Below are 26,884 nucleotides of genomic sequence, written 5' to 3' on the forward strand. Positions count from 1 at the left end.
TGGGTGTGGCAGTTTTGAAACTTCACAGTTGGTACAAGGCAGTGGTTGAGTATCCATTCAAGAGCCCTTCCTGTACAGATGATTAAGGTAAACCTCTGGAAACTAGTTAGATTTGTACAATCCTTGCCAGGTTTTATTACAGAGATTGATTTGCTGCAAAGGTCAGAATACTAATCACAAGACCAATTTTATAATATCAATACAGGGCAGCTTCCAGCTCCTATTCAGGGAATGGGTAGTTACATTGTTTCCTCACTGTTTAAGAAAAAGCCCAACCTCCTCATCTCCACAATTCTGTGTATGGTTTAGATTTCAGAACACTGTAACGTGAGTGAAGCAGTGATCTTAAAAATTCCTATGCCATTGCTTGAGTTCCATCTGCATGTCTACTCATCAAGAGCTGTGAGAGCCACTGAACTGCCCTGATCAAAATCATCTTTATTTATTCCCAGATGTGTAGTCTGTGAGGAATTTTTAATGGAATAGAAGAAGTGTTTCAAATAAATTTTCTTGCTCTTTCCTGTGGCAAGTCAGACTCTCTCTCAAAATTTGGTAAGTTGAGAGATTTTTCTGTCCACGGGCTGTGTGTAAGTTTCCACACAATCATACATCTGTCACCGACAACTGGCATTCCCCCATTCCATGATGGGAGAGACTGTATTTTAAGTTGGCTGAAAGATCTCCAGATGGACGCTTCCACTGTTTGGTGAATCACATTAAAATGTGATGCACCACAATGTAAACATCATCTCAGTGTTCAAACTCACCCAAGGGGTCAGTACTGGACAGCAAGTGACCAAGTAAAACAAAAGTGATATCTGGCACTCCCAAGAGAAGTGTTATAGGCTCTCTTCAGTTTCAAATCTATGTAAATATCTTAGGAGACAATGTGAATAGTCTTCATACATTGTTTGCAAATGATGATGTTTACCATCTAGAAAAGTTATCAGAATATCAACAATAATTATAAAATGATTTCGACAAGATGTCTGAATGGTGGTAAAAGTGGCTTTTAGCCTTGAACAATAGAAAGAGTTATGCCCTTCACATAATTACTAAAAAGAATCTGTGATTAGGAACACTTTAAATTGGAACCATCAAACAGAAAATGTTGTGGGGAAGGCTAAAAACGTGTTTTATTGGCAGAACACTTAGAAGATGTAAAAAAAAAAAAAAAAAAAATCTATGCCTACACAACACTTGTCCATCCTCTGCTGGAGTACTGCTGTGCGGTACAGGATCCTTACCAAATAGGATTGATGGAGGACACCGAAAAATATCCAAGAAAGGCAGATCATTTTGTATTATGTATTGAAATGGAAGGGGGGGGGGGGGGGGGGGGGAATGTCACAGATCTCCTCTCACCTATGTAGGGAGTAATTACCATTCTAATAAGTTGACAGAAATCAGAGGTTGCACAGAAAGAGTTAGGTGTTCACTTTCCCATGTGCTATTCCTGAGTGGAACAGTCAAGAAAACGTCTAAAAGTGATTCTGAGAATCCTTTGCCAAGTACTTTGATGTGAGTTGCAAAGTAGTGGTGTATACGTACATGTAGGTATGTCAGTCCCTCATCTGGAGGGAGATGGGCACTATGTGGTACTTCTACACTAAACATATCCACACGTACCTATGTATTGACACCTCTTGATGCTCTCCCAGGGTCAGCAGTATTTCTGAAATGGACATAGTGATTTCATTGGGTACAGGCATACGTTCCAGGAACAAAATCTCCTGAAGGGAAATGCATATCGCTGGATAAAATTATAGTAGGTGCCCAAGCTCCACTTGATGGTGGAAATAGCCATTACAGTAACTCTAGATGACAGTTGTAAGTGTACCCAGGGGCGATGGGAAGGTGACAAGTATATAGGTCACGATTCAACCTCTGCTTGCATCACCTACGAAGTACAAACGGCAACATGCAATTGCAAATAAAATAGCCTCTGACTGTGAGGACGATTTATAATTTCTTCAATGCATTATCTATTTTGAGACTGTCAGCCTGATCTTAAGGTAAACCTTAAAACATACACCTAACTGGCATTAAGTTTTTTTTCCCCCCCTGGAATCACAGCTGGCTGTCATCACCAATCAGCAAACATGCAAGACCTGTATCCACACTACCACACACATGGTTCCTCAGTGATTGGCAGCGGTAGTCTGCTGCTGACCACTGAGGTTTTGTTTTATGTGATGATGTGGACACAGATATTGCTCGTTTACCTATCAGTGATGACAGACACCTGTGATTCTGGAAAAATAATATCTACTGTCAGTTAGGTGTATATAATAAGGTGTATTTGAAGATAGGGTTGTCAGTCCCAAAATAGAATATGCATTAAAGAAATTCTAAACAATCCTTGCCATCAGAATTTATTTTATTTATAACTGCTAATCATACACAGCTGTGTTCCCACCATCCACTACAATGTATAGTGAAAATGATGTCGTCACTTAGAATTTCAACACCAGTTGGAAGGTTCCCGTGCAGCTAGGTCTAACAGATCCACCTTAACCTTTGAGTGTGTATTTGTGTTTCTGTAAGGTAAGCTGAGCCAACTCTTTTTTGGTCCACAGCCCTTGGCTCCATCAACCACTGGATGACCCACGCAGCAGGCTCAGAGGAAGGTAAACCATTCACAGGTGAAGTAGGGGTAGGAGTGGAGAAGGGTAGGGATGAGCTGGTTGATAAAGACTTTTTCCAACATGTGGTGGGGAACAGAGGTCCAGCACGAACATATGGAGAGGGGATGTGCCCCCTAATAAACAGATTATGATTATGACCAGCAGGGTCATGCAATGAGGGTGGTGTGGATGTCTTCACCTTTGCTACAGACATGGGCTTTGTCATGCTGTTTACTAAATTTGTCACTGGAACTGGATGTAAGCATTCATGTTTTTTGCCTGAAAATATGAAAGAGGATGTACAGTCTTCAGGTTTCATATAACTGTACCTGTTTTTCTTTCCTTCTTTAAAATTGAGTAATTTGAAGAGTTAGGGAAATGTTGCTTTCCACAGAGATACATATTCACAGTTGGTTGCACAAAGTGCTCTTATGCAACCACTGCCAAAATCTGCACAGATGCAGTCACATTTGCAGAGGAGAAAGAGGTGCACAAAGTGCAAAGACTTAAAAGATAGCTGAGGGCTGTGGGATGAGGGGGGAAGGGCAGAGGGGAGAGAGACATGGCTTTAAATCACTGTGGTAAACCACTACATTTACCTTAATATGTCTCCTTTGAAAGCCAAAATAAAAACACCACCACGTATTCTTCTCTTTTAGTAAACAAAATAGCCCCCTCCCCTTTGTTTCAGGTCCATTTGCAATTCATCTGCCTACAACGTGAGGATGTAATAGATAATTACATTGTGGATAATGTTGCAGCTCTTGTGAGGAATGATGGTGACAGGAATGCCACTGTACTTGTCACAGGAGAGCAATACCTGTGATTGAGTTGGTGTCGCCATTGTAATTGGAATGGAAATGCTTCACATTGGTAATTGTTGTTAATTCCTTGAATTTTTGGTTGGTTGGTTGTTTTGGGGTTTAAGGGACCAAACAGCAAGGTCATCAGTCCCTTGTTTCAAATGTGGTCCATTCCGCTAGTGTGACATCTCAGGAAAGTCAGAACAATAAAAGTGAAAAGGCTAAAAATGTAAAAGGCCAGTCATGTTGTCAAAGGTACAAACAAAATGAGGGAAGTCAGCAAGAGAACGAACCCAACGCTATGCTGAAGCAGCAGAGGCAAGACCACCTGCGACTTAAAGGGTGCAACCCCTAGAATGTAGAAATACGTATGGGAAAAGGAGACTAACCAATCCTTTTAAAAAAAGGGTAAAAACAGACTAAAAGGGGAAGAAAAGAGGATCTCACTCAGGGAGGTGAGTCGGGAATCTCCAAACATGGCTTACAGTAGGAGATACGCCAACACACACTGCCCTGCCCCAACACCAGAGAGAGATTAAAAACCTTAAAACTGAGAATAAAAACCACTTTCCCGGAGGAAACCAAGAACCAGAGAGACCATCCGGGAATCGTCAGCCAACATCAAAGGTAAAGTGTGGGGGAGTCTGTACTTAGCACGCAGAGCCAAAAGAAGGGGGCATTCAACCAAAATGTGGGCTACTGACTGGAAGGCTCCACAACCACAAAGTGGGGGTGGCTCATCATACAAAAGAAAACCATAGGTCAGCCTGGTATGCCCAATGTGGAGACGACACAGTGTGGTCGAGCCTTTCGGGAGAGGCGAAAGGAAGAAAGCCATGGGCCTAGTGTCACCTTAATCGCACAAAGTTTATTAGACAGGGGAGTGGCCTCCCAAGAGTTGGCCCATGACTGTGCGAAGTGGGATTTGATGTGAAGCCGTAAATCCGCTGCAGGAGAGGTTACAGAAAACGGCGGGTAAGTGACTTGCTCCCCCAGCCAAACGATCAGCGAGCTCATTACCCGGGATACCCACATGGCCAGGGACCCAAAGGAAGTCAATGGAACAAGCAGCACGGTGAATATCAGCGAGATGGTCATGGATGGCAGAGACCAAGGTATCGCACGAAAAACACCAGTCAATAGCAAGAAGGCCACTCATCGAGTCCGTACATAACAAAACGCAGTTGTGTTGGGACTGTTTAATAAAGGTAAGGGCCTGGGAAACTGCCATCAATTCCGCAGTAAACACCCCACATGTAGGTGGCAGCAGATGATTTTCCGTTCCAACAGAGGACGTGAAGGCATACCCCACATGATCAGCATATTTAGAGCCATCAGTGTAAAAAAACAACAGCATCCCGAAAGTCCCATAAAATTTGGCGGAAAAAGGAACGGAACACCATCGGGGGGATGGAATCTTTCGGACCTCGGCGGAGATCCATCCGAATTCGAGGCCGAGGAACTAACCAAGGGAGGGCGGAGAGGAGGGAGCGAGGAAGACAGGACACAGAAGGAAGCTGAAAATCACGGCAAAGAGACGCAAGGCGGAGCGCAACCGGTAAACCCGCCTGAGGGCAGGAATCGGGTGGGCGACGTCCATGGTCTGGGAACAGGATAGAATAGGAAGGATGATTGGGAGATGAACGGATAGCGAGTGCATAAGACACCAGAAGCTGGGACCGCCGAACAGAAAAGGGGGGGGGGGGGGGGGAATCCCAGCTTCAACCAGGAGACTATCAACAGGCTATACTCCATTCACCGAAACAAGAGACGTACTGTAAACATGGCAAGGCGCGTGACCACAGCGCTGCCGTCGAGGGGTGTACAAGGCAGGGGCGTCAGAAATTAAAAAATGAGTCGTGTTTTTTATAGTTTGGCACCTGAACATGATAAAGTGATCCGAGAACTACCTTCTGACACCTTTTTACATTACATTAAAATTTATTGTCACTGAAAAAGAGAAATATTTAAGCTTTCAGTAAAAGTTGTTTTTTCGCGTTACTCTATATTTATCACGCCGTATCTCCTAAACTGTGTGTCGCACAGCAAAATAATTTTATAATTGCCTTCAGTACTATATGCTGATGACGTCTGCAAATTTTCTGCCCAATAGAGTCAGTAATAGTGAAGTAATAAATTAAAGTCTCACATCTGATGCAGAGCCTTTACCAAATCATCATCCGAAATATAGTAAGCGACCAACTTTTCCCCTTTAAATTTTTTTGTAGGTGTGTAAGCGAGAATTTGAATTTAATTTTGTAGTTTGTTCGAATGCAATGGGTGCAATCGTTTGTCCTTTATCAGTGTGCATTGTGCGGTTTGCAGGCGCGGCGCTCAGTCAGTGTGGCCGTCTCAGTTGCAGGTGTGAGCTCGTTAGTGGGTGTTGTACAGCGACGATTTCAGGATATCTTAAGTTCATCTGTAAAGACGCTTTAAAGACTAGTTGATTATTAGAGTAAGTATATGTGTTTGTAGTCACGCTGAGCATTCATTGTTTATGTGCGCATCCAATAGCGTCGCATGGTTTCTTATTTTTTATATTCACTTATTTCATTAGCATCTCATACGGCTGTCCTCATTATGTCACCCATGGATTCAGCGAGCGAGGTCGACTTGTCAGTTCCGAGTCCACCAAAGATGCGAGTAAAGAATGAATCACTGAGTTCTTCTGAGAAGCACATGGAGCTTAATGTGTATAAAACGGAACTGTTACATCCAGAGCAGTCGATGAGTGACATTGTTTCGAAAACAGCTGCAGCTACAGGTGTTGGACGTTCTTCAGTGTATCATGTGATAAGTGAGTACAAGGCCACACACTCTTTGAAGTCTCCCAAGAAAGGAAAATTACGACAGAAACTTTCTGAAAGTGTTGATGACTTCGATAGAAATGCGATACGAAGGAAAGTACACGATTTTTTTTTTCATAACAAATTGCCAACAATTGACAAAGTGCTTACAGTCGTGAACGAAGATGCAGATCTGAGCAATTTTCGGAGAACTATATTTTATAAGTTATTGAGAGAAATGAATTTCAAATATGTCCGGCATGGGCGCGATAGCATGCTAATAGAAAGGGATGACATCATTTTATGGAGGCGGCGTTATCTTCGAGCCATTAAAGGGTTGAGAGATGAAGGCAGACCCATTTACTATTTGGACGAGACGTGGGTGAATGCAGGACATACCCGAAGTTACGTCTGGGTAGATGACACTATAAATTCCACAAAACAAGCGTTTCTGTCCGGATTATCCACCGGAAGCAAAGGCCCATCAGGTAAAGGGAAACGTCTGATTATCGCACACATTAGCAGCAAAGCAGGGTTTGCTGAAGGATGTTTGTGGATTTTCGAATCCAAGAAAAGTGGAGATTATCATGAGGAGATGTGCGCCGAAACCTTCGAGAAGTGGTTTCAAGATGATCTTCCTCGGCTTCAGGAAAATGCAGTTATTGTTCTTGATAACGCGCCGGCCGTACCATTTTCGGAGAAAAGGAAAAGTTCCCAATGCGAATTCCAATAAGCACGAAATATCAGAGTGGCTAAAATCTAAAACATCGATTTCGAAGACGATATGTTGAAGAAAGAACTTTTAGATATAGTTAAAAATCACATAACTGCGCACAACGAATATGCAATAGATGAAATGGCTAAGAATGCAGGGAAAACTGTTCTCAGAATTCCTCCGTACCACTGTGAATTAAACGCCATCGAGTTAGTGTGGGCCAGAATCAAAGGCTATGTTGCAGCGAAAAACAAAACATACAAAATGCCGGAAGTTAAAGTACTGCTAGAAGAAGCAGTAAGAACAGTGACTGCAGAGGATTGGAACAAGTGCGTCCTCCATGTCGTAGAAAAAGTGGAAACTCAAATGTGGAAATTAGACTGCATTATAGAGGAGAGAGAGAGGAGTGGTTTGTTATAAACCTTAATGAAAACAGTTCAAGTTCGACAGAGTGAACCTTGTTTCGTCCTTTATCATTATTATTACTGGTATCGTTATTAAAATTAACAATTAATTGTGTTTGAATGGAGCGTTTTGTTAGCAACCTGAATGAAAATAAATCTGCTTCGACAGAGTGAACTCAGTTTAACATTATTTTAACATTATTGTTAAATTTATTTCGTACATTGTTGCCCAGGTTTCTCACGGTCTGCTGTGACAGCTCGGCAGCTAGCCGAAAGCCGCCAGCTGAAAAGCGTGCGCCAAGAATTTTCCACACCCCTACGTATCACGTGAACACTGAATGCTTTCACAGGAAACGAGCGTAGTTGGTCACGTGACACTGTTTATGTTTCGTCCCAGCTCTCGGTGAATAGACTTTAGTAGGGAAGGCACCGGTGGCCAAACGGATACCATGATGGTGGACTGGATCCAGCACGTGCAGTGTGGAAGGAGCAGCTGAACCATAAACTTGACAACCATAGTCCAAGCGAGACAGAACTACAGCACGATAAAGACGGAGGAGGAGGGAACGGTCCACATCCCAAGAGGAGTGGGCAAGGAAGCATAGGAAATTGAGTTTACGAGAAACATCCTACCTTCAGGAGTCTGATATGGGGCAGCCAAGTGAGCTTGTTGTCGAAAAAAAGACCCAGGAAACTAAACTGTGGGACCACAGGCAATCGTTGTGCATCGAGATAGAGCTCTGGATCAGGGTGGATCATAGTACAATGACAGAAGTGGACCACCCACGATTTTAGAGGAGAGAATTGAAACCCATGTGAGAGGGTCCATGCAGAGGCACGCCGTATAGCTACCTGGAGCTGCCGTTCTGCAGATGCCATCGAGGAGGAACTAACCCAAATGCAGAAATAATCCACATACAGGGCAGGGGCGACCAAGGGACTGACAGAGGCAAGTCCATCGATAGCAATGAGGAAAAGAAGGACACTCAAGACAGAACCCTGTGGGATGCCCGTCTCCTGCGTCCGTGGAGAACTAAAAGCAGTACCAACTCGAACTCAGAATGACCGAGGGATCAGGAACTGGCGGATAAAAATCGGGAGTGGGCCCCGAAGACCCCACTGATGAAGGGTAAGTAAGATGTGATGGCACCAGGCCATGTCATAGGCCTTGCGAAGGTCAAAAAATACTGCAACCAAATGGCAGCGCTGGGAAAAAGCCTGCCGAACTGCGGATTCCAAGCGAAGTAAATGATCGATTGGGGACCGTCCCTCTCAGAAGTCACACTGGTAAGGGGACAATAAATCCCGAGATTCGAGGACCCAATTGAACCGACGGGCTACCATCCGTTCAAGCAACTTACAAACAACATTGGTCAGACTAACTGGCCGATAGCTGTCAACAAATAGGGGGTTCTTACCAGGCTTAAGGACAGGAACCACGATGCTATCCCTCCACTGAGAAGGGAAGTCACCCTGGAGCCAGATACGGTTAAACACCCGAAGAAGATGTTGCCGTTGTGGAGCACTGAGATGTTGAAGCAGTTGGTTATGAATGGAGTCTGGGCCAGGAGCCGTATCATGAGAAGAAGATAGAGCAGAAGGAAATTCCCATTCAGTAAAAGGTTCGTTGTAAGATTCTGACTCACAAGGGGTAAAACATAAGGTGGGAGCTTCGGCCCGCTGTATATGGTGAAGGAAAGCAGCCGGATAGAAGGCTGATGCTAATGCCATTGCAAAATGGGTCGCAAGATGTTCAGTGAAGGAAAGCAGCCGGATAGGAGGCTGATGATGATGCTGATGCTGATGACATTGCAAAATGGGTTGCAAGATGTTCCGCAAGAACTAACGGGTCCGTACAAAGGCCATCTGGGAGGTGAAGGCCTGAGAGGGTGGACTGCCGATGGCAACCTTGGAGAGAGCGAAGTGTAGCCCATACCCGTGTCAGAGGGACAGTAGAACCGAGGGAAGAAACAAATCGTTCCCAACATATCCGCTTGCTCTGTCTGATTAAATAACGGGCTTTAGCGCGAAGGCGTTTAAAGTTAGTAAGGCTGGCTACGGATGGGTGCCTCTTAAAGTGTTGGAAAGCTCGACGGGGATCACGGATGGTAATGGCCGTACTCCACCATGGGACTTGCCAGCGATGAAATGGTCCAGATGAGTGCGGGACAGCAAGGCTGGCAGCGCGAACAATCGCGTCAGACACGTCATGTAGGACGTCATCAATACAACCCGACAAAGAGGGAGAAAACACGACCTGTGCAGTGTATAGAGGCCAATCGGCGCATTGGAAAGACCAACAAGGTAACCTGTCCATCGGGGAGCGGGAAGGGGGAAGAGAGAGAATCAACGGGAAATGGTCACTATCACAAAGGTCGTCGTGTGGTGACCAGTGTAATGAAGGGAGGAGAGAGGGAGAAGAAAGAGAAACATCAATGGCGGAAAAGGTACCATGAATGGCACTGAAATGCGTACGCGAGCCATCATTAAGAAGACACAAGTCGTGGTCTGCAATAAACTGGTCTATGAGGAGACCTCGTCTAGATGGAAATGCACTGCCCCACAAGAGATGATCAGCATTAAACACCCCCCCCCCCCCCCAAGGAGGAGGAAGGGAGGAGGAAGTTGCTGAAGAAGGGCAGTTAAGGCAGCAGGTGTAAGAGTCCTGTCAGGAGGGAGATGAAGATTGCAAACCATGACCTCAGAGTCCAGGTGGACCCTAACAGCAACTGCTTCCAATGTAGTTTGAAGCAGAATCCACGTGCTAGCAATGTTTGTACGGACCAACGTACAAACGCCACCAGAAGCCCGCAGGGGTCAGACCCGATTTCAACAGAAAACATGGAACCCACGGAGGGTCGGTGAGTGAGCGCTCAGTAAAATGAGATTCCTGTAGAACCACACAAGCTGCAGAGTAAGACGAAATAAGGGATTTCAATTCCAGAAGGTGACGATAGTATCCATTACAATTCCATTGGATAACCACAGAACGATGATTTAAATGGGGGCTGAACACACTAAAGTCAGTCATAACATCGGGTCCCCACCCGTCACGGACAAGGAGGGGGCAACATCCATGAACGACAGGTCAGAATCCGGTTGTGAAGCCAGGGATGGGACCTCTGGTGACACCAGAGGCTCTTGGTCCCAGGACTTATGTTTCTTCTTCTTTTCAGGGTAAGATCGAGGAGGGCTGTGTGGCATAAAGCAGCCAGCTGCAGCAAGATCAGGAACACAAAGAGACCGGGCGACCTCGGGGCCGACAGACCACGGCTCTCGCGATCGTCACATGGCAGCAGACCTTTGGCCTGGAAGGTGCCGGGAAGGGGCATCCCGAGAGAGGCGCCCTTGACTGATAGACGCCGAAGGAGTGGGACACTTCTCCGGCTGGGGAGGGGGAACAGCGCCCAGAGGAGAAGGTGTGGGAGCCGCAGGGGAGGGGGGGAGGAGAGGGGTCTGGGATGGGGGTAAGGAAGGGGGAGGAAGGGGTGTAGATGTAACCAAGGTGTAACTAGATGTCATGGACACAGGGTGAATTCATGTATATTCCTTACGGGCCTCTGTAGGTTAAACGATCGAGGGACTGATACTCCTGTATCTTCTTTTCCTTCTTATATACTGGGCAATCTGGTGAACGTGGAGAATGACTACCATGACAATTTACACACACAGGAGGGGGAACTTAGGGACACCCCTCATGGAGTGGACGTCCACAGTCACCATAGCGAGGGGCCTGTGAACAGCGGGAAGACATGTGTCCAAAACGCAAGCACTTAAAACACCTCATAGGACGTGGGATGTACGGCTTCACATCACATCGATAAAACATAATCTTTACTTTCTCACGGAGGGTATCCCCTCAAAGGCCAGGATAAAGGCACCAGTATCAATGCGATTGTCCTTAGGACCCTTCTGAACATGCCGAACAAAGTGAACACCCCGCCGTCCGAGATTGTTCCAAAGTTCCTCATCAGTTTGAAGGATGAGGACCCTGTGAAAAATCACACCTTGAACCATATTTAGAGACAGGTGTGGGGGTAATGGACACAGGAATTGTGCCCAGATGGGTACAGGCACGAAGGGCCGCAGTTTGGGCAGCTGAAGCAGTTTTTATCAGCAACGAACCCGACCGCATCTTGCTCAGGGAGTCCACTTCGCCAAACTTGTCTTCAATGTGTTCCACAAAGAATAAAGGTTTGGTATTGGTGAAAGTATTCCCATCAGTCCTGGTGCAAACCAGATAACGGGGGAAAGGTTTCGCCCCTAGCCGATGGGCCTGACCCTCTTCTCAGGGGGTAGCCATGGAAGGGAAGGCCGAAGGGGCAAGAGAAGCAGCACTCGAAGAATCAGTTCCACGCAGAGAGATGGCCGCAGAAGAACGGCCAGAGTTCTGGACCGTGTGCGTTTCATTTGCATAACGTCTGCCCTGATACCACCCACTCTGATCATGGGCTCTCCTCACAGGCGCCACCCAGCCACAGCAAGGGCCGTCTGGCACGGCGGCCATTGCCGGGAGTTCCGATGCTCCAGGATGACGAGCAACTACTCCAAGGCTTGCATGAGGTGGTCACAGCTCAGGTATCAGAAGTGTGATCCCTGTGTGTTCAGGGGGCTCAACCAAAAGGGTACATAGTGACCCCACCACACGGGGTGGCTACCGTGGTGGCTATGCACCCTAGCATCAGACAACAATGTGAAAGAAAAGGTTGAATGTACTAGGAGGGTGCAAGTCGGAGACACTAGGTAAGGTGCTCTTCCCCAAATGGCTCACACTACGGAAGAGAAACTTAGAAATGGAGGTCAAACCCCAGAGGGTGACCAGGGAGTACCAAAAGGAGGAGGTGGTTACGCAACAAAGCCAAATTGTAAAACCAACAGAACCAGGAGGACAGGGGGGGCCAACATAAGCAAGGACACCAAGAGAGGGAGAGGAGAGGGTGAGGGAAAAGGAGCAAGGAGGGGGAAGGGGAAGGAAATGCAGCCCTGGAAAGAAAGAAGGCTGCAATAGCTTGGGGCCCCGTGTTCGCCACGCACGTATCCACAAAAAGAGTTGTGGACGCCCTGGGGGGCCTTGAATTTTTCCTCAATATGTTCAACAAAAAACAAAGGTTGTGGTTATAAAGGACCATCAGCTCAGCTAAAAACTAGGTACTAGTAGAAGACCTCTTACCACTTCTATTTCATCTACTTTCCTCCCATAATGTGGCTAAGGAAGGCAAGACTTGTGTGTCATACCTTTCTTAACTGAAACAATGCTTCCTCCAGTAACACTTCTGGAGTATTGTGGCCACCAGTGTGAGATAATTTGATCTTCATCACTGTGGGTCATTCATCATGGTGCCGCCTCCTCTGCCTGGGGACCAAGGATTCTCCTCCTAACACTGAGTCCCCTGCATTATCACGGAGCTACAATTGCGAGGGTGCCTGAGAACCCCCCCCCCAAAAAAAAAGGGCACTACTGCATTGTTTTGGACCACCAATTTGATGCACTATGACAAGTGGTGCTTAAGATGGAGCTGCACAGTGGATGGAATGTGTGACATGTTGAGCAACCTTCCCCACTCGATCTGCAATAATGTACAATTTTGAAAGAAGGAGTTCAAACATGGAAGGAGGGACCAAATGTGAGTTGACTAAAATGAGAAGGAAAAAAAAAAAAGAAAAAGGTAAGCACCCTACACAAAACGTCAGTTGTCACGAGGGTTTACACTGTCCTTCAGCCAGAAGCTGTCACTTGTCCTGTTTCAGAGGAAGCCTCCCAGATTGCAAGATCTGGGCAGTCAGAGAGGGTGGGATTATTGGTAGTTGGGAGCTCCAATGTCATATGAGTTATGGGCACCTTACAAGACAAGGCTGCCAATGGCGGGAAGAATTCCAGTGTGCACTCCATGTGCATACGGGGTGGAGTCATTCCAGACACAGAATGAGTCCTTCCGGATGCTATGAAGAGCACAGGGTGCAGCCAACTGCAGGTGGTGTCTCACATCAGTACCAACGATGCGTGTCACTTTGGATCGGAATAGATTCTCTCTCATTTTCTGCGGCTATCAGAAGTAGTGAAGGCTGCCAGTCTTGCTTGTGAGATGAAAGCAGAACTCACCATTTGCAGCATAGTCGGTGGGACTGATTGTGGGCCCACAGATCCAAGTGGAGACGTTTGTGCAACCATATAAGCTGCGGATTCCTCGACTTGCACCATAAGGTGATAAGCTGGTGGGGCTTCGGGTTCCACTAAATAGGTCAAGAATCCATTACACAAAGGAGGCAGCTACACGAGTAGTTGGGGCTGCGTGGCTTTCTTTTTTCTTTTTTTTTTTTTGTTTAAGGTTAGAGGCCGCGGGGGAGCACACTAAGGCCATCAGTCTCAAAGGGTGCAGGTGAAGCACAAGAAGAACATGGAACTAGGAACCATTGGTATAACAGCTGTCAATTGTCATAGCTGTGTTGGGAAAGTACTAGAGCTCCAAGCACTAATAGAAAGCACTGATGCTCAAATCATTATAGGCACTGAAAGGTGGCTGAAGCCAGAGATAAGTTCAGCCGAAATTTTTCCTGTGAGTTAGTATGGGTAGAGGTCATTCTTGGTAACCAGAATAAAATAATAATTGTATCCTTTACCAACTTCCTAATTCAGATGATACAGTTGCTGAAAGGTTCAACGAAAACTTGAGTCTAATTTCAAAAACGTACCAACTCATAGAATTACAGTTGGTGGTGACTTCAATTTACCCTCAATGTGTTGGCAAAAATACATCTTTAAATCTGGTGGTATGCATTAAACATCATCCAAAATTGTATTGAACACATTCTCTGAAAATTATTTCAAGCAATTAGTTCATGAGCCCACTTGAATAGTAAACAGTTGTGAAAACACACTTGACCTCTTAGCAACAAATAACGCTGAGCTAATAATGAGCTCAAAATGGATATATGGATTAGAGAACATAGGGCTGTTGTAGCGAGACTGAGTACTGGAACTCCCATAGCCTCCAAAAATAAACAAAAAGTATATCTATTTAAAAAAATAAAAAAATAAAAATAAAAAATAAATTTAAAAAAATTACTTGACCTACGAGGCAATTTTCACTCCCTCCAAACATGTGTGTAGACCAGATGTGGCTCGATTTCAAAGAAATAGTTATTGACAGCAACTGAGAGATTTATACCAAATACATTAAACAATGGAACTCATGATTCACAAAATGGGTCAGAACACTGTTGTGGAAACAACTAAAAAAGCATACCAAACTTAAATGGACCCAAAATCTCCTAACTTGGTGATCTTTTACAGAAGCTTGAAATTTAGCGCAGACTTCAACGTGAGATGCTTATAATAGTTTCCAAAACGAAACTTTGTCTCGAAACCTGGCAGAAAATCCAAAGAGGTGCTGGTCAAATGTAAAGTATGCTAGTGGCAAGACACAATCAATGCCATCTCTGTGTGATACTATCGATGACAGTGCTGCTACAGGAGAGTTACTAAATGCAGCCTTCCAAAATTCCTTCACCATATAAGACAAAGTAAATATTCCGGAATTCGAATCAAGAACAGCAGCCAACCAGCCAACATGAGTAACTTAGAAATAGATATTCTCAGAGTAGTGAAACAAATTAAATCATTTAATAAAAGCAAGTCTTCCAGTCCCAACTGTACAACAATTAGGTTCCTTTTGAAGTATGCTGATGCAATAACTCCATACTTAACAAACATATTCAACCACTCGCTCGATGAAATCCATACCCAAAGACTGGAAAGTTGCACAGGTCACACCAATATTCAAGTAATGCAATAGGAGTAATCATCTAAATTACAGGGCCATATCATTAACATTGATATGCAGCAGGCTTTTGGAATATATATTGTGTTCTAACATTATGAATTACCTCAAAGAGAATGGTCTATTGACACACAGTCAACACGTATTCAGAACAAATTGTTTTTGTGCTTCACAGCTAGCTTTTTACTCATACAACCTGTTGAGTGCTATCAACAAGGAATTCCAAATTGATTCTGTATTTTTAGATTTCCAGAAGGCTTTTGACACTGTACCTCACAAGCAGCTTGTAATCAAATAGCACACTTATGGAATATTGACTGGATTCGTGATTTCCTGTTAGAGGGGTCACATTCATAGTAATTGACAGAAACTTCTCAAGTAAAACAGAAGCGATTTCTGGTGTTCCCCAAGGTAGTGTTATCGCCCTCAGCTGTACCTTACCAATATGAATTCGTTTACTGTCTAGAAAAGTCATCAGAAGATCAAAACCAATTGCAAAAATTTAGATAAGGTATCTGTATTGTGGGAAAGTCGCAAAAGTTTGATGTTATCCACACGAGTGCTAAAAGTAATCCATTAAACTTCAGTTACATAATACATCAATCAAATCTAAATGCCAAAAATTCAACTAAATACCTACGAATTACAATTACGAACAACTTAAATTGGAAAGAACAAATAGAAAATGTTTTGGGGAAGGCGAACCAAAGACTGCATTTATAGGCAGAGCACATAGAAGATGCCACAGATCTCCAAAAGAGACTGCTTACACTATGCTTTTGAAGTACTGCTGTGTGGGTGGGATCCTTGCCAGATAGGATTAATGGACTACATTGAGAAAGTTCAAACAATGGCAGCACATTTTGTATTGTCAAGAAATAAGGGAGAGAGTGTCATGGACATGATCCAGGATTTGAGGTGGTCAGCATTAAAACAAAGACATTTCTCATTGCAGGGTGATTTTTTCATGAAATTTCAAACACCAAACTACTTCTCTGAATGTGAAAGTATTTTGTAGAAGTTAACCTACAAACGAAAAAAATTTTCATCATAATAAAATAAGGGAAATCAGAGGTCACACGGAGAGATACAGTTGTTCGTTTTTTCCACGTGCTGTTCGAGAGTATATAATACAGAATTAATGTGAAGGTGGTTTAATGAGCCCTCTTCCAGGCATTTAAGTGTGATTTGCAGGGTGTAGGTGTAGATGTAGAAGGAAACTGTCCTGAAAGTCGAGTCAAAGGAAAGGTGGAATTTTAGAGTAGGTCTGCAGAAAAGGAAAGGTACTATTGTTATCTGCAACGGCTCAAGGACCCCATGCTAACCACACATGTACTCCTGAAAGACCAACATGGGAGACTCCTGAGTACATTCTTAGTGGACTGTGTCATTGTCATCCCTATGGTATTGATGGACTGTCAGACATATAGCCGTGTTGTACAGACAACTACGAGTGCTTTTATTGTAGTGCTGGTTTAGTGTTGTGATGCAGCTACCACATAACACTCGCTTTTCTCAAACATTATTGGCATCTCAGAACCTGCTATTTGATCCAATGACGGAATCACCGTTAACAGTTTGTTATGCCATCTCTCAATGTTACACTGAAAATTATTTGCAAATTTAGCCTAGAACATTGACACAAAGATTAGTTACACACACACACACACACACACACACAAGCGAGAGAGAGAGAGAGAGAGAGAGAGAGAGAGAGAGAGAGAGAGAGAGAGAGAATAATGTCTTACCCTTCCATGTTGGCAGCTTACATTCATTTAGTCGAGTGAATGTGTTCCCTGTGAGAAACAAAGAAACCATGTTTATATATGAATTGTTATTGTGACAAGACAATACATTACTTCACACAAAATTATTAGGATAGTAACTATGAAATATTTGTGGTCTCGTAACAAATCTATTGGAACATTAAATGTTTAATTTTGCCAATGCAGCAAAATCTGCAGTTTCTTGGTACTTAAAGTTGCCCATCAATGTACTCTCACAGAGTTATCAACATTTTCCACTTTTTAACTGAACTTCAATTTTTAATGCGAAAACAGCCATTCTTCAGTTTTAAGGAGCACTAAATAAGTAATTAGCAACAAATCAAAGAATTTCTAGAGTGTCTGCCAGCAACAAAATTACTGAAAACAGTATAATATTTGCCATATCAGGATTTGATTGTGACTCCTGCCAAATAGCAGTTCGGTACATTATATTAACAACAATATTTCAGCGTTTCTCATTTGTCATTGTAAGAGTAAAGGCCAAACAGATGGTAAAGTAAGTCAGGATGATATTGTAGAGCTGAAAATATGCGAACCAAGATATTGTATTTTGTGGTCAAATAGCATTGAAGACGGCAATTCAAATATATGCCATCGCAGTATAACATGTGCAGAACAGTTGTTGTATTGCAATTCATAGTGTGCTTACACAGTAACCCACACAATGTAAGAATGTATTATCACATGAAAGATAACTCCATTTCTATTAACCACAGAGTGATACTGAAGGAATAATAAATTACTTATTTCCATGAAATAAGTCACTGACCTGTGAATGGCAGGTGCACAGTGCCCATATCTTTTGTGCTAAGACTTTCTTAAGCAATAAATGGGAGAGGGAGAGCGGGGCTGCAAATAGATAAGTTACTTTCTACTAAGATTAACAAAACAATCACAGTAGTGATAACAGTGTGGATTACAAAAGGCATCTGGTGCAAAAAAGGAGAAATTGCCTTAAAATTTACAGCACAAAAAAAGTTATCTGCAGGGATCTACTTATAGACAACACCAAGAAAGAGAATGTGTAGCATTCAAATCAGGTACATATCTGTTGGACAATAAGTTCAAAGTGATGAGGGATACATCAAGGAAAGCAAAAGAAAGTGTCATGTCAAATCAGTGAGGGGAGAAAACAATGTCAGTGAAATCACATTGCTGTGCAAGATATCCCAAAGATCATTTTTAGTCTCCATAATCAAAATTTATCCTCAAATAACCGACATCAGTTTTTTTTATTTTATTTTTTAGGATGAATTTATAGAAGAGTCACAGAAAATGTATTAATTTATTTCTTTATTGGAGAAAAATATAAATTGAATCAGTTAATATTCTCCTTAACCACTCATAAGTAAGTTCTCCTTCATTTTCTGTGTCCTCTAAAATGCACTTCACTGTATTATCACTTACGTATCTTCTGCCAGTCAACCTCATACAAGTAAAGAATGCTAGAAAAGACCCAAATCAATTGCATGAGTCAAGGTATGAAACCTGCTACTAGATATAGTACACAACTCAGGCTCTATTTTACAACAGATATCACGCTAACCTCTGACAATCCAAGTCAAAGGTGACAATGATGCCACTTAAAATTTTTTACAAAACTGTGAACCTAAGGTAAGAGAAGTGTTAATCAGTTGGGCGATACAATTCTCATAGTCGGTACTGAATGATAAAATGTGATTTAGCTGCAGCTATTCTGTGAAAACAAGATAAAAATAATCTGTAAGTAGAGAAATCCTTTCACATTATACAGAAAAAATGTGACTGATTTACACATTTTACGTCATACTTCTACAAAAAATTGATGACATTCTGCAGCGCACCAAACATTTTTGAAAATCACGTCTTTTCCTTATTTTTTCATTTGCAAACCCTCTGTAGGAACATTTACTGTCCATTTATGTCTGACTATTGTTGTTGTAACTTGTTTACCTTAACTGAATTTACAAACTATATTTTTAGTGATGACTGACAAAGTTACATATCAAGGTGCATGCACAAAATGTTGCCAAAGTTCCATATTGCTACTACTATACCACAAATTAACCAAGTATCATAAGAGGCAGAATGTGGAAGGCTACTGTTAGTTGCAATTAAAATCAGTATAGACAGGTGAAATATGTACACCTGCATGATAGAAGCCTTCAAATTACACTTTTAACTAAGTGGTTAATCACGACTAGCAGCTTTCTGCTCCTGTGGATGCCTGCTGAAAATAATTTTCTCCAAGAACACAGAACTCAGTTCAAAATGTGATAGCAAGGAGACGTGTCAATTTATTTAAAAACCAAAACTGTCTGCTAACCAGTTCTCATCCAGACTGTACATGAAATAAAATGTGAACTTTGTGTGTTAGTGAAACTTTGATGTAAATGACATAATCCTCACAGTCTGTAGTAGGTAATATTGATAAGAAAATGTATTGGCCTGCAGTTCTTTAAGTAATCGAACCAAAAGAGAGAAATAACTTAACTCTCACAATACTCAAGCAGATTTCTAGTGATATGGTAAGTATATAGGAACAAAAGGCAGTAAAACGTCATATATTCTCACGAAAATAAGACAGTTATAGCAATTTCATTGAGCTGTTGCTTTCTCAGAAAACAATCTGCACAGTGTGTTGAGGCATTATTGGTTGGTCAATTTAGGGAGGGGACAAACAGCTAGGTCATCACTCCCATCGGATTAGGGAAGGAAGTCGGCCGTGCCCTTGCAAAGAAACCATCCAGGCATTTGCCTGAAGCAATTTATGGAAATAATGGAAAACCTAAATCAGGATAGCCAGGCGAAGGTTCAAACCATCGTCCTCCTGAAGACGAGTCCAGCTGAGGTATCATTACAGAATCTATAACACAATCTCTAATGTGAAACTGATGTGCAAATAACATGCATGTAACCCACACCAACGGAAAAAAATCTAATTTTTCTGAAGGCCACCTTGCTTCAAAGCCAAGGTAAAAGAAAAATTGTTGAGCGTTGTTGGAAGGCGACTGAAAAATAATGAAAGGTTAATGCTCTGTAATGGTTCAATGAAAAACCACTTCACAAAGCTGAGAAAAGTACTGTCTGGCAAGAATACAGGTACTAATTTCCTGGCTTTCCAAGCAATTTTGTACACGAACATATGCTCTGCTACATACAGATTAGCATCACAACACTACACATGTATCAACACATAACTACTATATCAGTTTCTATAAATTAAGGGGAGGCGGAACAATCCATCTCCTCCATGTTAATTTTAGCAAATAGAAGGAACATTTTTTCTAAAACCATTAAACATATTGCTCTGAAATTTGGACTACATGTTCAGTGCATATTTCTCTACAAAGCTATAATGCCATGTTAAGCAATATTTATTGGTTTTTGTTTCACAATGTTTTTAAACAGATGCTTATTTTTTCTCTAAAATTTTGCACTTTTTCTTCTATAACTCTTGAATTATACAATATTTTTTTTGCAATTTGTTATAAAAAATGAAGGAAAAGAAGTAAGCAATATTGCGTATAAATTTCATTGATATACTGTTAGCAGGACGAAAATTTTAAAGTTACGGGAAATGTCTTCCAAAGTTTTTCAATACATTCCTGCCCCATATGATGGATTATCAGCATCCTCTTCTTTTTCCAGAGATAGTTTCCTTTTCACTGGTGTTTTCTTCCCTATTGCTGGATGTTGTAGGCTTTTGTCTCTTCTTCCTGCACCTCTTAGTCTTTCTTCATCAATTAGGCACATTGTGGAAATGGTGTTGCGTCCTGGTTGGGAACCTAAACGTTTCAGCAAATCACATTTGATATTTCCTTCACTGGATGTTGCCACTGCATCATACACTCCAAAATGCAATGTTTTTATCTGTACAAACACTCTTTTGGAAATCCTAATCCAAATTAAATTATTTACACTTTCATTTGGATTTTATGTTTGCCCATGTAAACACTTTTCCGATAAACATGGCTGTGATAAATCTCTGAATATGGGCTTAATTACACCAATTACAGTATTTGGCAAACTGTTTTTATGGGCATTTTCCTTTCTTGATTGGTACTTACACCATGAGATATCACCTGCGGGGCACAGTGCACGCTGTGGGTGCTCATTTGTTGATGCAGTATGAAAAAATAATGCCCATACTGCTCTCCTCATATGGTCAATGCTTCTTATATTTTGCCTAATTGCACACCCATAATACCTCTGCAACCTATCAACTGCTTCATCTGTCAATCTTCCTCTTCCTCCAAGGGTCTTACCATCACTAAGCTGCTGGGATCCTAATGTCTGTTTTAGTTTACGCAAGCAAGCGAGCCCCCATGCGCTTCTGCACATGTCCAATGCACTGTTTTTTTCTGGTTGGTTGGTTGGTTGGTTGTTTGAGGTTTAAGGGACCAAACAGCAAGGTCATCAGTCCCTTGTTTCAAATATGCTCCATCCCGCTAATGGGACATCTGAGGAAAGTCAGAGCAATAAAACGGAAAAAGGTAAAAACGTAAAAGGGCAGTCATGTTGTCATTGGTAAAAACAAAATGAGGGAAGTCGGCAAGAGAACGAACCCAACGCTATGGTGAAGCAGCATAGGCAAGACCACCTGTGACTTAAAAGGTGCAACCGCTACAATGTAGAAATATGTATGGGAAAAGGAGACTAACCAGTCCTTAAAAAAAAGGTATAAATAAAGTAAAAGAGAAGAAAAGAGGATCTCTGTCAGGGAGGTGAATCAGGAATCTCCAAACACGGCTTACAGTGGGAGACACCCAAACACTCACCGCCCTGCCCCAAAACCAGAGAGAGATTAAAAACCTTAAAACTAAGAATAAAAACCACTTTCCCGGAGGAAACCAAGAACCAGAGAGACCATCCGGGAATCGTCAGCCAACATCAAAGGTAAAGTGTGGGGGAGTCTGTACTTAGCACGCAGAGCCAAAAGAAGGGGGCATTCAACCAAAATGTGGGCTACTGACTGGAAGGCTCCACAACCACAAAGTGGGGGTGGCTCATCACGCAAAAGAAAACCATGGGTCAGCCTGGTATAGCCAACGTGGAGACGACACAGTGTGGTCGAGTCCTTTTGGGAGAGGGGAAAGGAAGAACGCCACGGGCCTGGTGTCACCTTAATCACTCGAAGTTTATTAGACAGGGGAGTAGCCTCCCAAGAATTGGCCCATGACTGTGCAAAGTGGGATTTGATGTGAAGCCGGATATCCGCTGCATGAGGGGTTACAGAAAATGGGGGGTAAGTGACTGCTCCCCCAGCCAAACGATCAGCGAGCTCATTTCCCGGGATACCCACATGGCCAGGGACCCAAAGGAAGTCAATGGAACAAGCAGCACGGTTAATATCAGTGAGATGGTCATGGATGGCAGAGACCAAGGTAAGGCACGAAAAACACCGGTCAATAGCAAGAAGGCCACTCATCGAGTCCGTACATAACAAAACGCAGTTGTGTTGGGACTGTTTAATAAAGGTAAGGGCCTGGGAAACTGCCATCAATTCCGCAGTAAACACCCCACATGTAGGTGGCAGCAGATGATTTTCCGTTCCAACAGAGGACGTGAAGGCATACCCCACATGATCAGCAAATTTAGAGCCATCAGTGTAAAAAACAACAGCATCCCGAAAGTCCCATAAAATTTGGCGGAAAAAAGAATGGAACACCAGCGGGGGGATGGAATCTTTCGGACCTCGGCGGAGATCCATCCGAATTCGAGGCCGAGGAACTAACCAAGGAGGGGTGGAGGGGAGGGAGCGAGGAAGACAGGACAAAGAAGGAAGCTGAAAATCACGGCAAAGAGATGCAAGGCGGAGCCCAACCGGTAAACCCGCCTGAGGGCGGGAGTCGGGTGGGCGACGTCCATGGTCTGGGAACAGGATAGAATAGGAAGGATGAGTGGGAGAGGAACGGATAGTGAGTGCATAAAACACCAGAAGCTAGGACCGCCGAACAGAAAGGGGGGGGGGGGGGGGGGAGATCCCAGCTTCAACCAGCAGACTATCAACAGGGCTAGTAGAGAAGGCACCGGTGGCCAAACGGATACCACGATGGTGGACTGGATCCAGCACGTGCAGTGTGGAAGGAGCAGCTGAACCATAAACTTGACAACCATAGTCCAAGCGAGACAGAACTACAGCACGATAAAGACGGAGAAGGAGGGAACGGTCCACATCCCAAGAGGAGTGGGCAAGGAAGCATAGGAAATTGAGTTTACGAGAAACATCCTACCTTCAGGAGTCTGATATGGGGCAGCCAAGTGAGCTTGTTGTCGAAAAGAAGACCCAGGAAACTAAACTGTGGGACCACAGGCAATCGTTGTGCATCGAGATAGAGCTCTGGATCAGGGTGGATCATAGTACAATGACAGAAGTGGACCACCCGCGATTTTAGAGGAGAGAATTGAAACCCATGTGAGAGGGTCCATGCAGAGGCACGCCGTATAGCTACCTGGAGCTGCCGTTCTGCAGATGCCATCGAGGAGGAACTAACCCAAATGCAGAAATAATCCACATACAGGGCAGGGGCGACCAAGGGACCGACAGAGGCAAGTCCATCGATAGCAATGAGGAAAAGAAGGACACTCAAGACAGAACCCTGTGGGATGCCCGTCTCCTGCGTCCGTGGAGAACTAAAAGCAGTACCAATTCGAACTCAGAATGACCGAGGGATCAGGAACTGGCGGATAAAAATCGGGAGTGGGCCCCGAAGACCCCACTGATGAAGGGTAAGTAAGATGTGATGGCACCAGGCCGTGTCATAGGCCTTGCGAAGGTCAAAAAACACTGCAACCAAATGGCGGCGCTGGGAAAAAGCCTGCCGAAATGCGGATTCCAAGCGAAGTAAATGATCGATTGGGGACTGTCCCTCTCAGAAGTCACACTGGTAAGGGGACAATAAATCCCGAGATTCGAGGACCCAATTGAACCGACGGGCTACCATCCGTTCAAGTAACTTACAAACAACATTGGTCAAACTAATTGGCCGATAGCTGTCAACAGATAGGGGGTTCTTAACAGGCTTAAGGACAGGAACCACGATGCTATCCCGCCACTGAGAAGGGAAGTCACCCGGGAGCCAGATACGATTAAACACCCGAAGAAGATGTTACCATTGAGGAGCACTGAGATGTTGAAGCAGTTGGTTATGAACGGAATCTGGGCCAGGGGCGGTATCATGAGACGAAGATAGAGCAGAAAGAAATTCCCATTCAGTAAAAGGTTTGTTGTAAGATTCTGACTCACAAGGGGTGAAACATAAGGTGGAAGCCTCAGCCCGCTGTTTTTGGTGAAGGAAAGCAGCGGGATAGGAGGCTGATGCTGATGCCACTGCAAAATGGGTCGCAAGACGTTCTGCAAGAACTAATGGGTCGGTACAAATGCCATCTGGGAGGTGAAGTCCTGGGAGGGTGGACTGCCGATGGCAACCTCGGAGAGAGCGAAGTGTAGCCCATACCCATGACAGAGGGACAGTAGAACAGAGGGAAGAAACAAATCGTTCCCAACATATCTGCTTGATTAAATAACGGGCTTTAGCGCGAAGGCGTTTAAGGTAGTAAGGCTGGCTATGGATGGGTGCCTCTTATAGTGTTGCAAAGCTTGACGGGGATCACGGATGGCAATGGCCGTACTCCACCATGGGACTTGCCGGCGACGAAATGGTCCAGATGAGCGCGGGACAGCAAAGCTAGCAGCGTGAACAATCGCGTCAGACACGTCACATAGGACGTCATCAATACAACCCGACAAAGAGGGAGAAAACACGACCTGTGCAGTGTATAGAGGCCAATCGGCGCGTTGGAAAGACCAACGAGGTAACCTGTCCATCGGGGAGCGGGAAGGGAGCGTGATAATCAACGGGAAATGGTCACTATCACAAAGGTCGTCGTGTGGCGACGAGTGTAATGAAGGGAGGAGAGAGGGAGAAGAAAGAGAAACATCAATGGCAGAAAAGGTACCATGACCGGCACTGAAATGAGTAGGGGAGCCATCATTAAGAAGGCACAGGTCGTGGTCTGCAATGCACTGCCCCACAAGGGATGACGAGCATTAAAATCCCCAAGGAGGAGGAAGGGAGGAGGAAGTTGCTGAAGAAGGGCAGTTAAGGCAGCAGGTGTAAGAGTCCTGTCAGGAGGGAGATAAAGATTGCAAACTGTGACCGCAGAGTCTAAGTGGACCCTAACAGCAACCGCTTCCAATGTAGTTTGAAGAGGAATCCACGTGCTAGCAATGTCTGTACGGACCAACGTACAAACGCCACCAGAAGCCCGCAGGGGTCAGACCCGATTTCGACAGAAAACACGGAACCCACGGAGGGTCGGTGAGTGAGCATCAGTAAAATGAGATTCCTGGAGAACCACACAAGCTGCAGAGTAGGACGAAAGAAGGGATTTCAATTCCGGAAGGTGACGATAGTATCCATTACAATTTAATTGGAGAACCACAGAACGATGATTTAAATGGGGGCTGAACACGCTAAATCCAGTCATACCGCCGAGTCCCCACCCGTCACCAACAAGGAATCCGGTTGTGAAGTCGGGGAAGGGACCTCTGGTGACACCAGAGGCTCTTTGTTCCGGGACTTATGTTTCTTCTTCTTTTCAGGCTGAGATCGAGGAGTGCTGTGTGGCATAAAGGAGCCAGCTGCAGCACGATCAGGAACAGAAAAAGACCGGGCGACCTGGGGGCCGACAGACGGCGGCTCTCGCGGTCGTTGCGCGGCAGCAGACCTTTGGCCTGGAAGGTGCCGGGAAGGGGCATCCCGGGAGAGGCGCCCTTGACCGGCAGACGCCGAAGGAGTGGGACACTTCTCCGGCTGGGGAGGGGGAGCAGCGCCCAGAGGAGGTGTGGGAGCCGCAGGGGAGGGGGGCAGGAGAGGGGTCTGGGGTGGGGGTAAGGAAGGGGGACGAAGGGGTGTAGATGTAACCAAGGCGTAACTAGATGTCATGGACACAGGGTGAAGTCGTGTATATTTCTTACGGGCCTCGGTGTAGGTTAAACGATCGAGGGACTTATACTCCTGTATATTTTTTTCCTTCTTATATACTGGGCAATCTGGTGAACGTGGAGAATGACTACCATGACAATTTACACACACAGGAGGGGGAACACAGGGACACCCCTCATGGAGTGGACGTCCACAGTCACCACAGAGAGGGGCCTGTGAACAGCGGGAAGACATGTGTCCAAAACGCAAGCACTTAAAACACCTCATAGGACGTGGGATGTATGGCTTCACATCACAGCGATAGACCATAATCTTAACTTTCTCAGGGAGGGTATCCCCTCAAAGGCCAGGATAAAGGCACCAGTATCAACATGACTGTCTTTAGGACCCTTCTGAACACGACGAACAAAGTGAACACCCCGCCGTCCGAGATTGTGCCAAAGTTCCTCATCAGTTCGAAGGATGAGGTCCCTGTGAAAAATCACACCTTGAACCATATTTAGAGACAGGTGTGAGGGTAATGGACACAGGAATTGTGCCAAGATGGGTACAGGCACGAAGGGCCGCAGATTGGGCAGCTGAAGCAGTTTTTATCAGCAACGAACCCGACCGCATCTTGCTCAGGGAGTCCACTTCGCCAAACTTGTCTTCAATGTGTTCCACAAAGAATAAAGGTTTGGTATTGGTGAAAGTATCTTCATCAGTCCTGGTGCAAACTAGATAACGGGGGAAAGGTTTCGCCCCTAGCCGACAGGCCTGACCCTCTTCCCAGGGGGTAGCCATGGAAGGGAAGGCCGAAGGGGCAAGAGAAGCAGCACTTGAGGAATCAGTTCCACGCAGAGAGACGGCCGCAGAAGAACGGCCAGAGTTCTGGACTCGTATGCGTTTCATTTGCATAGCGTCCGCCCTGATACCACCCACTCTGATCAGGGGCTCTCCTCACAGGCGCCACCCAGCAACAGCAAGGGCCGCCTGGCACGGCGGCCATTGCCGGGAGTTCCGATGCTCCAGGATGACGAGCAACCACTCCAAGGCATGCATGAGGAGGTCACAG

At 44.5% G+C, this 26,884-nt stretch overlaps 1 protein-coding gene across 8 annotated transcripts in view; it reads right to left on the reverse strand.

Moving 5' to 3' along the window:
- The window catches only part of LOC126248363 (terminal uridylyltransferase 7-like), a 321,739-nt gene that overhangs the window by 234,908 nt on the left and 59,947 nt on the right, over window positions 1-26,884 (reverse strand). For all 8 annotated transcript variants that reach the window (XM_049949291.1, XM_049949290.1, XM_049949289.1 and 5 more), the window contains one exon: window positions 16,862-16,909. In XM_049949291.1, the coding sequence (XP_049805248.1) occupies window positions 16,862-16,869 (8 nt within the window). In that variant the 5' untranslated portion in view covers window positions 16,870-16,909. The remainder of the gene's footprint in view (window positions 1-16,861; window positions 16,910-26,884) is intronic.

The sequence above is a fragment of the Schistocerca nitens genome, chromosome 3 (genome assembly GCF_023898315.1).
Source record: "Schistocerca nitens isolate TAMUIC-IGC-003100 chromosome 3, iqSchNite1.1, whole genome shotgun sequence".
NCBI lineage: Eukaryota > Metazoa > Arthropoda > Insecta > Orthoptera > Acrididae > Schistocerca > Schistocerca nitens.